Genomic DNA, 12,757 nt, shown 5'->3' with positions numbered 1-12,757 from the left:
AAACAAGCTCATAAGGTCAAACACACACAATAATGGAATATGGGGCGATTTAGGGTTTCTTTGAGGGTGGAGGCTAGTAAGGAGGCCAGGGGTGAGGCTTATATTGAGATATTTATATGTCTTAAACCCTAAAGATTAGGATTTTGGCTCCTGCCCACGTACGCTGCGTGTACGTGTGCGCGCCTCCCAACTCCAACTCGTGCTTTTACGCCCCACATACACTAAGACTACACTCAGCGTACGTCTTATGGGCAGCCCAACATCCGGCCCAAAAGCGTAAGTCCATACCAAAAATCCTTTATCCCAAATGGCCCAAAGATAAACAATGAATTGAATAAATACAATTAATACCTCAATTGACGGTTGTTACAGAGGGGAGGGGGGGGGGGGGGGGTTCAAATATGGTAACCTTTGGAAAGTTTTAGCCTCAATTCTGAAATGGTGAGGTATGTAGAAGAAAGAAGTTGAAGTTGGTGCAGGAAAAAGAACAAAAACACATCACAAGTTATACAATTTTATCAAATGCTCATGTTGCATCAGACTTAAATGACGATGATGAACTTAAACTAAAATAAATTGTTCGTCCGATGGGTAGGGACAAAGCGAAAATAAATCATCTTCTTATAATGACTCACGATTCAACCAAGTAGAATAAATGCAAAAAAAATGGCAACTTCGAACAATAAAACTTGAATTTTAGCAAAAGTTTGGCGTTCGAGACTGAGAAATTTTAAAAAAAATAATTGAATGAAGAAAAAAAAACACAGTTGAGGAAAAACCAAAGGCGTGAAGAAAGAAAAACGTGTGGCAAAAACAACACATCAACAATTTGAAATATTTAATGGAAAGAACTGATCACATTTTGGGAGAAGAACTAAGAATGGTTTTAAGTGAAGACGAACATTAAGAAAAAAAATATATCGACTAGGACTTTTTTATTCGGCACAATCTTGTACTTTAGTTTTTGTTATGTTTTAGTTTGATTTCAATTTTAATTATGTAATTTTTCTTTTCAAGTAACGAAATTTTCTTTGTGTTTATTTATATTATATATTTTTTAAATTATAGTATTTTAACTTTCTTAGAAAAATAATAATATGGAAATTATATATACTATTAATCTTTAAAACGGCCGTGAATAGGAATTTTTTTGCTTTCTCATTTCTACCACTTAAGTTTTCTTCAATTACTCCTTTTGCCACGGGCTGCTTGCTTTAGAGTTACTTTTATTTCTCATTTATGCCCTTTTTTCCTTGCTTTATGCATTTACCACCGGATATTTTTTTTTTTTTTTATCCTTGGCCGCCTTAATGCCTAAAAGAACCGACTTAAAGTTATTCTAGATGGACTTAAAGTGATTGTAGATAGACGTCGGCTTCTTGGTACATCTTGCGTTCTAATTTTGCTTTCTAATTCGCGCTTTTGATTTCTGTTTGTCGGTATATCACTTTAAGTAGACGTCGGCGTCTTGCTATATCTTGCGTTCTAATTTTGCTTTCTAATTGCCGCTTTTGAATTTCTGCTTGCCAGTATCTTGCGATTATATGTTCTTTTGTTGTTGGGTGTTTTTTTTTTTGTTTTTTTTTTTTTTTTAAATTTAGGTATCTATAATTGCTGTTATGTACTTATTTGATGTCTGGAGTTTTGTCTTCCAAGCGTCCCTTATCTAGACGTTTAGCTGGTATTTTACCTCCTGAGATACCTTCTTTGCCTGTTTTGCCTGCTTATGATGATATTGGTGATTGTAATTTTGTTTGTGTTTCGTGTTCTGCTCTGTTCTGGTTTGATGAAAGGGTTAAGTATTTATCACGTCCACAGTGTCCTGCTTATAGCCGTTGTTGTAGGTCTGGCTCTGTAGTCTTGCCGTATTCGCTTGCACCTCCTCAGTTGTTAGCGGCTCTTTATGATTTCCCCCCTTTTATAAAAAATATTAGGGGTTATAATAATATCTTCAGTATGACCTCTTTTGGAGGTAAAGTTGATGAGGATGTTAATAAAACGGCTGGTCCTTATGTGTTCAAGGTTTCTGGTCAGGTTTGTCATTGGATAGGTGCCTTTGATATACCTGATGAAAAAGGACCTAGATTTTTACAGCTTTATATTGTAGATACAGAACATGAATTACAGAATAGGTTGTCTGCAGTTGAAAGGAAAGACGGTCAGTCTTTAGATCCAATGATTGTTGAAACTCTTATGGGTGTTTTCAATATTCATAATGAGTATGTAAGGACTTTTAAGACTGCCAAAGACCTTGCTGTTGAAAACAGTTTGGTTGACTATGCGGTTTGTTTGTTTAATGATGTCCCTGACCGTTTATATGGACCTCCAGCTCATGGTACTTTGGGTTGTATTGTTGTTGGTGAAGACGCAATAGGCAGTACATACGACATAGTTATACATTCCAGGAGTGGTGTTCCACGCAGGATTAGCAAACTTCATCCTAGCTATATGGCTTTGCAGTATCCTGTCCTTTTTCCGTATGGTGAAACAGGTTGGTCTCCGCGTTTAAAACTTCATGATGAGAGAAGCAGTAAGGTTAGAAATCTTACTATCAATATGTATTATAGTTATCAGATACATGCAAGGAATGGTGTATGGTCTCTTTTGTTAAATTCTTGTAGACTGTTTCAACAGTATCTGGTGGATGCATATGCATGCATCGAATTGTCAAGGCTTGATTTCTATGAACACAATCAGAGCCAACTCAGATCAGCGTATGTTAGTGGCATTTAAGATGCACTTTCACGTGGTGATACTGAAAGTCGTTCTGTTGGTAAGCGTGTTTTTTTGCCTCCATCTTTTGTTGGTGGTCCAAGATACATGTACAGTCACTATCAGGATGCTCTTTCTATCTGTCGGGAATACGGGAATCCACAGTACTTTATAACTTTTACGTGCAATGTTGGATGGCCAGAAATCACACGTTATATGAATTCCCATCATTAAACTGATGTTGGTAGTAGAGCTGATATAATTTCACGGGTATTTCATATGAAAGTCACTGCATTCATTGCATATCTGAAATCTGATAAGACTTTTGGCCCTGTTTCAGCATGTAAGTTCCTTTCTAACTTATGTCTTGCTGATTTATATAACAATTGTGTATTTTTTTATTCTAACATTTATATATATATATATATATATATATATATATATATATATATATATATGTATGTATATTTTTTTGTAGATCTGTATACCATTGAATTTCAAAAGAGAGGGTTGCCTCATTGTCATATACTTATATGGGTTGAAGACTCACATAAGATAAAAGATCCTTCAAAAGTTGATGATTACATTACTGCCGAGTTGCCTGATCCTGTTTCAGAGCCACTGTTATATGAAATTGTTACCAGGTGTATGGTCCACGGACCATGTGGTTTGCTGAATTCTAAGGCGCCCTGTATGAAGGATGGAAATTGCAAGAAAAAATTTCCTAAGTCGTTTGTCTCTGCTACGTTTTTTGATAGGGACGGCTACGCTCATTATAAAAGAAATTCAAGTTCACTTCATATGTTGTAGAGTGGTATACAGATAGATAACAGATACATAGTTCCGTATAATAAGAGGTTGTCCAGTCGTTTCAACGCACATATTAATGTTGAGTATTGCGGGTGGAATATGATGATTAAGTACCTGTTCAAGTATGTATCAAAGGGAATGGAACGGGTCAGATTTGTTGTTCAGAAAGATACTCAATGTGCTGATACGTCTGTCTCTGGACAATGTATAGTTGTTGACGAGATAAAAAATTATATTGATGGGCGTTTTCTCTGTCCCCATGAGGCTGCATGGCGGATACTTGATTTTCCTATTCATGAGCGTGATCCCCCTGTTATTATTCTTCCTGTCCATTTGCCGAATATGCAGTCGGTATTCTTTAAAGAAAATACTCAAATCAAAGAGGTAGTCGAAAATCCCACCTTTGGTAGTAGTTTGCTATTAGGTTGGTTTGAAAAGAATAGATGGGATTCAACCGGTCGCGAACTTACATACGCCTCTTACCCCACGAAATATTGGTGGGATGACAGGGAAAAATGTTGGAAAAGAAGAAGGCGTTCAAACTCCCGTGCACTTGGTAGACTTATATTTGTCCACCCAACTGGTGGAGAGTTGTTTTTCTTGAGGATGTTGCTGTCCCACCAAAAAGGTTGTAAGTCATATGAAGAGCTTCGCACTGTGTCAGATGTAATGTACGATGATTTCCGTAGTGCATGCAATGAATTAGGGTTGATTGGAGATGACAAAGAATGGATGGATGCTTTTGTGCAAGCTTCTGAGTGGGCGACTTCATCTCAGTTGCGGTCTCTTTTCTGTTATCTTCTGCTTTTATGTGATGTTAATGATCCCATGTGTTTGTGGGACATTGGATGGAGAAAAATGAGTGATGACTTAGTTTATAGGATGCGGTCATCAAATCCTACTATTGAGTTGAATATAGATGATAGTCATATACAACAATTGGTCTTATTTGAATTAGATCACATACTAAGGTCGTCTACTCCACCACGATCTATTTTGGACTTTCATCTACCAAAACTAACAGATAGCAACATCACACTGTTAAAAAATCGTCTCTTCCTAGAAGAAAGTTCTTATAATAAGGCAGCTCTTATGTCTACTCATGACCATATGTTGCCACTACTGAATAATGCACAGCTGCAGGTGTACAATGACGTTCGCTCTGCAGAGGAAACACAACAACAAGTGCTTATATTTGTTTATGGTCATGGAGGAACCGTAAAAACTTTCTTGTGGAATACATTGCTTGCTTATTTCCGTTCAAGAGGAAAAATAGCACTAGCTGTTGCTGCCTCAGGAATTGCTTCTTTGCTTCTTCCATCAGGAAGGACAGCTCATTCCAGGTTTAATATTCCAATAGACTTTTCAGAAAAAACCGCATGCAATATAAGAAAACACACAATGCTTGCTGAGTTGCTAAAGCAAACTTCTATTATCATATGGGATGAGGCGCCAATGAGTGACAGACGTTGTTTTGAATGTCTAGATCGTTCTTTAAAAGATATACTTGACTGTGAAGCAAAAACTTTTGGTGGTATGTCTATGTTGTTAGGAGGAGACTTCCGACAGACATTGCCAGTGTCCCCAAAATCTACACCGTCTGAGATAGTTTCTCTAACTCTACCCAATTCCTATCTATGGCCCTATTTCAAATTATGTAAACTAAGTGCCAACATGAGACTTAAGGATTCATCTATGTCATCGAAAATAGAGTTAAATGCATCAGATTTTGCGACATGGCTGGTTCAGGTTGGAGATGGTAGGATTGGTAATATGGATACTGTTGATAGGATAAATACTACATGGATTGAAATCCCTAGGTCACTCCTTATACCTCCATCGGAAAACGGGTTAGATTCCCTTATAAATTTTGTTTATGGAGATATCTTTCAAACCAATATCTCAACAAGCATGTTATCTGGCAGGGCAATAGTTTGTCCCAAAAACGAAACAATACAACACATAAATGATATTGTTATGCGTAAAATTCCTGGGGTTTCAAAGATTTACGAGAGTGCTGACAGCATTGAATTTAACGGGAAGCAGACTACAGAGTTTAATACATTTTATCCGTTGGAATATCTTAATGGACTTACATTTCCAAGCATACCTGCACATTCACTTTTATTAAAAATTAACACACCTATAATGCTAATTCGAAATATAAATCAGAAAGAAGGTTTGTGTAATGGTACACGATTAATGGTCTCACAGTTGTTATCAAATGTGATTGAGGCATCAATTATTACTGGAACCAGCATTGGGAAGAAGGTTTTTCTGCCTCGTATTAGATTTATTCATAAAGCTCCTGATATACCTTTTACATTCATAAGAAAGCAATTTCCTGTTAAAGTTTGTTATGGTATGACTATTAACAAAAGTCAAGGTCAGTCTTTAACGAGAATTGGAATATATTTGCCGGAACCTGTTTTCACACACGGCCAACTTTATGTTGCATTGTCACGTGCCACATCTCCAGAAGCAGTTAAAATACTTATGCATTCTGATGATAAAACGACAAACAACATTACAAAAAATGTTGTTTTCAAAGACTTCTTACAAAAAATAAATAACTCAGAGGTTAAACATATATACAATGTTTCTGTTTTTTTCTTGTATCTGATTCGTTTTATTGTACCATATTACGTTAACTTTTTAGATGTAATAAAAAATAATGTTGTATTAACTTTTTTCTTTTCCAGTTTTAACCATGTCCCAAACAGTAACAACAGTTTCCAATCTACATTATGGATGTCCAGGAACAACAATACAGGTCTACAACTATACTTTAGTTTATGCAACATATACATTTTTATTATGGGGTATGTATATAGATGCAAGATATGAGTTTCATTCATGTTTGCAGCTTCGAATATTGCGAATGTGGACTCCACAAGTAAGGACTCAGGAAACATGGTTCTTAGCTGTTGATAGAAATGTAAGTTATACCATTATTTTATTTTTCCTTATTCCGTCACAAGTTTATACTAATTTATTCATAATATTTATATAAGGGTGATGCTGTTCAAATTTTGGGTCAACGAAAAGACCAAGGATATTTACAATCTGTCCTAATTCCCAGTAAATGCTATACGATTGAAAAATATGCATGCGGAATTCCAGACCGATATCAGAAATGGCTGGATAATGAGATCTACATAGCTGCTGGAATGGCATCATCAATTACATCTATCCAAGACACACATACAATTCCTGCATGCTGGTTTACTTTCATAACTAAAAAACAAATCGCAGATTACGTGGATCGACATGCAGGTTATCATTTACTTATACAGCATTCACGTTTTTAAAGTAAACACTTACATAAATCGTTAATAACTTTTGTAAACCACTAAATTCCATTTGCAGATTTTATTGGTGTCTTCAGCAAACTTATTAGGTGTACGAAGAAAAACAAAGAACCATATCTATTACTAATATTAAAGAATGAATTGTAAGTAAGGTATTTTTATAATTATTTTCATAAGGTTTTAACACGCTTTATAAATACCAACATTAGAGGCGAGGATATTGCAATAAGCTTATGGAAAGAATGCACGAACATACCTTCAAAGTTTGATGCTGTTGGTTTGGAAAATACTGTTGCTCCCGTTGTTGTTGCGATAACTAGTATAAAGATTTCAACCTATGATGGTATACTTTTTTTTTACTATTCTGATATCATCTATTAACTTGTAACAAATATATTTTTTACATTCATGTTATGTATAATTGGTAATTTAAAGGTTCCCTAAGACTTGGAACAAGCAGTGCAAGTCACCTACACATCAATCCACCAATTCCAGAAACACCGCTTCTAACGGACAGGTATTTTAACGCATATAAAAACATTGTAAATATTTCGTTAATGATTAATATAATTTCCCGATTGTACAGTTTCCGTACGTTTAGTGACTCCTCTATATTTTTCGACATCCCAACACCATTAGGAGACATATTACAAAGAGGTCATCCTGAACTCCTGGTATATTTTTTTATTAATGCAATTTAAATTATGTAGATTATGACAACATATCTATTATGCAGAACAAAAGTTTCACTACAAAAGCTGTCATAACTGCGTATGTATTTTCTGATTGTTGGTACCAAGTTCAATGTCCAAATTGCAAGATCCCAACTTTTAAACAGGGGAAAAGTTGGTTCTGTCCTTCAGATGGTATAATCAATGCACCAACTATAATGTAAGTCTAAATATATAACTTTTATGTTAACAAATATTTAACCAAATCATAGATTTTATACCTACATTTACTATGCAAAACCCCAGGTTCAAGCTTAGTGCAACACTTACAGACGAAAATAATTCTATAGTTGCTCTGCTCTCCGATAACGCAACACAAGACTTATTCGTTTCTACAGCTGATAAACTTATACCAGACGATGACATAAACTGTAGAGGACAACTACCTGCAATTGCCACTACTGTACAAGGAATAGCCAAAAAAATGAAACTTCGTATCACAAACACATCGACAGATACGAACATTCGCTTTATGATTACAGATATCGAAAAAAGTAACCCACAGGAAACAGCATACCCAACAACACCAGCACCACATCATCGATCTCCATCAAAAGACAGCGAGAAAGACTGTTCTTCAGTTCCTCAACACAGTAGAGCAAACGTCAGAAGGTCATTACCATTTGAAAGCCAAGGTAAATATTTCTCTATTATCTGCATACACTACAAAGTAACCTCTTACATTTTTGTTAACAAATACGTATATAATTATATGTGGAAATTTACTATTGCAGACACATCAAATACAAAGCGTAAAAGTGCACGCAAGATAGAATGATCCATCTCCCCTCCGACGTTGATAATGATGACATTATCAGTTTTGCATAATATGTATAAACTAAAGTCCAGAAAACATGTTTTTTAGTCTCAGACTTTGTGGTATTTGGCTTTTTATGATAGTAAATATCAGTAACATATGTTCATTAATCTATCACCTATCGTCGTATATTAACCTTAATTTAAATAAGAAAAATGACAAATTTTCAAATAAAATTTATGATTTCGTTTACTAAAATATTAAAAATGGAATACCTTTACAGAGGATTATCTCTTTACTTTTTATATCGGCCTTCTTTCCCTATGTTTTAATTTAATACAACCTTTAAGCGTAACAAATATATTGACCTTCAACATAGTATAACTCCTGACTTAAAAAGTTCAACGATCCTAACCTTTTTGATATTAAAAACAAATATAATTTTTATCACAACCCCTCTGCTATCAAAATATCACAGTATTTCATAATTTCTATTTAACCTTCCATATGTCATGATTACCTGCAAAGTCTATGACTACCACATAGACATCAACACACCATTAAACACATCTGCACACAGCTAAGAATTAAACTCCTCCCTATCTATAATTCACTGTTATCTTGGAAATATATCATACTTTTAAAACGTTATATAAATCGTTATTTTTATTAAAAACAAAAGTAGTCATTATCTGTCCACTATTGACCCTTATCCAGGATTTAAATTAAATCATATATATAATCTTTACACACGAAAATCATACCTGGCCACGTTGTTTAACAAACAACTTGACAACGCATGCTGCATACTAAGCCATGCTATAGCTACGAAAAATTATCATACATCCAACTCTAATACTATCACTCAATCCACCACACACATACATTGTCTCTTCTATAAATAAATGCCATAACGAGCCATTAAAAACAATATACCCAGAATGAATAACAGCGATTACAACAAAAGTTTGACCATCATGATCGATTTCCTTAGGGAAATCGGTGATATACTTGAAGCAATCCAATCTCGACTAGAAGAGAGTTTCTGCATCGACGAAAATATCGTATTATACATAGCGAATCACCCCGACGACGTAGATGTTCAAACACTGCATAACATCTTTGAGAAAGCAAAAACAGAAGATCAGTCCATACGGGACAACATCTCCTTCATGTTGGGAACAATCCACAAAAGAATTGGCAAGTACAAACGTGGCATGAAAGATACACCCTCCGACTGAAGACCCGATTTCCTAGTATTAAAATATTAGACGTGTTATGTATATACAACAATGTAAACAGGAAGTGTAACCGTTTGAATGTTCATAAATAAAATAACTTTATCTATTAACGATTTCGTAGACTTCAAATATTACTTGTGTTATGTATATACGACAATGTAAACAGGAAGTGTAACCATTACAACATATTATTTATAAATAAAATAACTTCATCTATTAAAATACGTCTAAATATTAAAACAACCAAAATCAATTAAATTTCGAAGGCCTAACCTCCAAGTACACTTGCACATATGAAAAACACGTAATTAATTAGGAGATTACTCATCACACATTTTCTGCAACACGTGTAAGCTAATATTACAAATTTTCTTAAAAGCACTCTATAAATTACATAATGTACCTCAAACACAAACACACTTTATAGAAAACTACCCAAAGATCAACACATGCTACGATAACTACCTGGCAATGAGGGCCATGCAAGATATGGAGAAGAAATACGAGGAGCTGATCAACAAAATCAAAGAAGATATAAAAAAAACTTCCAGAAGACAAACATCCATATATCTAATAATTATCAATATAATCTATCTTTCAGTACTATATTTATAAGTTGTAAGCCAAAAAAAGTCCTGAATTAGCGTCAATAGGCGCAGTTGATTCCATCTAGTTAAAATGAGGTGACGCCAATGTGCTAGCGTACAAAAAAACATCCACAATAAAGTACTTTTTATTTGAGTTTTTTCACCAAAAAATTCAAAATACAAAAGTTCATTGTATCTTACAAAAAAATTTTGTTTTGCATTTCGTTAATGATTTTTAAATGTTCTATATTTTTCATTGGTTAAAACACTCTGATTCAATACAAAAATTGAAAAAACAGCTTGTTCGTTAAATTAAAGGGATGTTTGAGATTTTATTTTGAATCTAAAAAAGATTTATAAACAAGAAGACTTTTTAACTTATGATGGTCACAAAATTAATTTTTTTTAATAAAATGTTTGTATTATACTTTATGGTAGAAAAAATCAATATGTCAATATTATATATATATATATATATATATATATATATATATATATATATATATATATATATATATATATATATAAATTTTTCTTAGTTTATATATGTTTTTGTTTTAAGGAGTATTTGTTTTTCACAACTCAAAAAGTTATAAAGTGTTTTGAAAAATCAAAAATAATAACTTATTGAAAATTTCTTTTGAAGAGTTATTACTTCACTTTAAAAGTTATATTCATATTGCCAATTTTTTTTTATTGACCTTTTAGAAAACCAATAAATCGGTTAAGTTATTTTTAAATGAATCTCAAACACCCGTTAAAAAAAGAGAAGATTACAAATTTAGCCAAAAACGCTAATTACTTTGTGGAAACTAGCAAAAAAACATAAAAACAAAAAAAAAACAAAAACAAAATTACAAAAATAACCATTGGGTTTAGGGCTGACAAATATGTACCGCAGAGAACCAACCAACATGTTACAAACCGAACCAATTAAATCGGTAGCCAAGTTGTTTGGTAGCCAATATGTTTAGCTGATAATATAATGTCAATTAAGTAGTCTTGGTACGGTAACGATATGAAATTTGAATATCACGGTTGTACCGTACCAACATATATATATATATATATATATATATATATATATATATATATATATCAATTCATAAATACAAAAAAAATATGAATTCTCATATCTTCAAGTTTTAATTAGAATAGCAACTAACAAATCTTAGAATTACTAAATTAATACATTGACCGAAAAATTTCTTGATACTTATTGTTTGATGTGCACGACATCGATGATACATACACTAAAACTTAAAAAGGAATACTAACTTCTTATTCTTTGTACTTGTACTGTTACCATATGTTTCCTATAGTAACTTGCTAGTTGCTGGGGGTGGTTCTCTTTTAATCCTTTTAGTGGTTTTCAAAAAAAAAAAAAAAAAATACTAACAGAAGCAAGCAAAGCAACGACAAAATGTCCACAAATTCAACTTATATTCATGTATAATATATATTAGTTAAAAATTTTGGTATATACCAAATACCAATATATACCAACCAAATTTGTTGGTAGCCAAATTAATTGATACCAAATACACTTGGTACGGTACTAGTAGCTAAAATCTTATACCAACTATAGTTGGTACGGTACACGGTTTGGAGAAAAAACCTCGGTACTGTACTAATTTCACCTCTAATCGGGTTCGAAGATAGGAAGCCCAGGTTCACAGATGGACTGGTCCATCTACGAACGTACAACCTGGTAAAGCATAGGCATGCTTCATCGACTTGTACGTTCGTAGATGAACTAGTCCATCTGCGAACATAGGTAGCCATCTACGAACCAAGCTCTTGCCCAACTATAAAAACATATTTTTGTTCATTTTCACTCTTTTTTGTTGGAAAACTCTCATGGGAAATGATTTTCTTACCCCATATACAATTATTGACGATTTCATGAACAATCCTGTTAATATGGTAAGATCTTTACTTGTTTTGTGTTTTAATAATCATTTATCAATTTAGGCATTATTATTCTTATTAATTATGCCAAAAAATTTGTAAAAAAAAAACTTTATTGTGTTTTATTATTGTATTTTTTTTTGATTTATGTGTTATATTTGATAGTTAGTAGATTTTATTAGTAGCCTTAAAGTTTTGATGGTATTTGATAAGTAGATGTATTATGTAAATTGTATATTATGTGGCTGTACATTTTTGTTAATATGTTTAATAATATTAAATTTTTGATATAATAATAATTATTAGTTATTATTGCTGCTTGATGATGTTGTACCTTTACATTTTGATGTTGTACATGTTGTATATATACTTTATCAAAAAATATATTTTTTCTTAATATGTTTAATAGTATGAAATTTTTAATATAATAATTATTAATAATTATTATTGCTGCTTGATGATGTTGTACCTTTACATTTTGATTTTGATGTTGTATATGTTGTACATATCGTTTATCAAAAAATATTTTTTTAATTGGTATTGTTATAAAAAATGATTATAAATATCTTGCTTATAAATAGAATGTTGGTTTATTTTGTGATTTAAATTGGATTATTTATCCCGCTTATAAATAGATATTGGTTTATTTTGTGATTTTAGTTGTGGAATTTTTTCTTAATTCTTTAAAATATAATAG

General features: G+C 32.8%; 1 protein-coding gene across 1 annotated transcript; it reads left to right on the top strand.

Annotated features, from left to right (window-relative positions):
• The first annotated feature begins 1,632 nt into the window (after nt 1-1,632).
• On the top strand, nt 1,633-8,342 carry LOC145039729 (uncharacterized). Its single transcript, XM_078987751.1, has 16 exons — nt 1,633-2,535; nt 2,635-2,714; nt 2,817-2,876; nt 2,964-3,102; nt 3,217-3,363; nt 3,523-5,908; nt 6,225-6,295; nt 6,389-6,460; nt 6,537-6,798; nt 6,892-6,976; nt 7,043-7,176; nt 7,269-7,350; nt 7,420-7,507; nt 7,570-7,724; nt 7,811-8,199; nt 8,299-8,342. Exons 1-16 carry the CDS (start codon nt 1,633-1,635, stop codon nt 8,340-8,342), a joined length of 5,097 nt encoding a protein of 1,698 aa, XP_078843877.1.
• The last annotated feature ends 4,415 nt before the right edge of the window (nt 8,343-12,757 follow it).

Source organism: Lactuca saligna, chromosome 4 (assembly GCF_052625555.1).
Source record: "Lactuca saligna cultivar CGN05327 chromosome 4, ASM5262555v1, whole genome shotgun sequence".
Taxonomy (NCBI): domain Eukaryota; kingdom Viridiplantae; phylum Streptophyta; class Magnoliopsida; order Asterales; family Asteraceae; genus Lactuca; species Lactuca saligna.
The sequence above is the reverse complement of the archived record's forward strand: the minus strand, read 5'-3'. Positions and strand labels throughout refer to the sequence as shown.

What these genes read in the sequence shown, in the direction of transcription:
- LOC145039729 (XM_078987751.1), top strand. Translation starts at nt 1,633, where the DNA reads ATGTCTGGAGTTTTGTCTTCCAAGCGTCCCTTATCTAGACGTTTAGCT. An exon ending in CGGGAATACGGGAATCCACA is followed by an intron (nt 2,877 to 2,963) that starts GTACTTTATAAC and finishes TGTTGGTAGTAG; the next exon opens with AGCTGATATAATTTCACGGG. An exon ending in TCTTAGCTGTTGATAGAAAT is followed by an intron (nt 6,461 to 6,536) that starts GTAAGTTATACC and finishes TATTTATATAAG; the next exon opens with GGTGATGCTGTTCAAATTTT.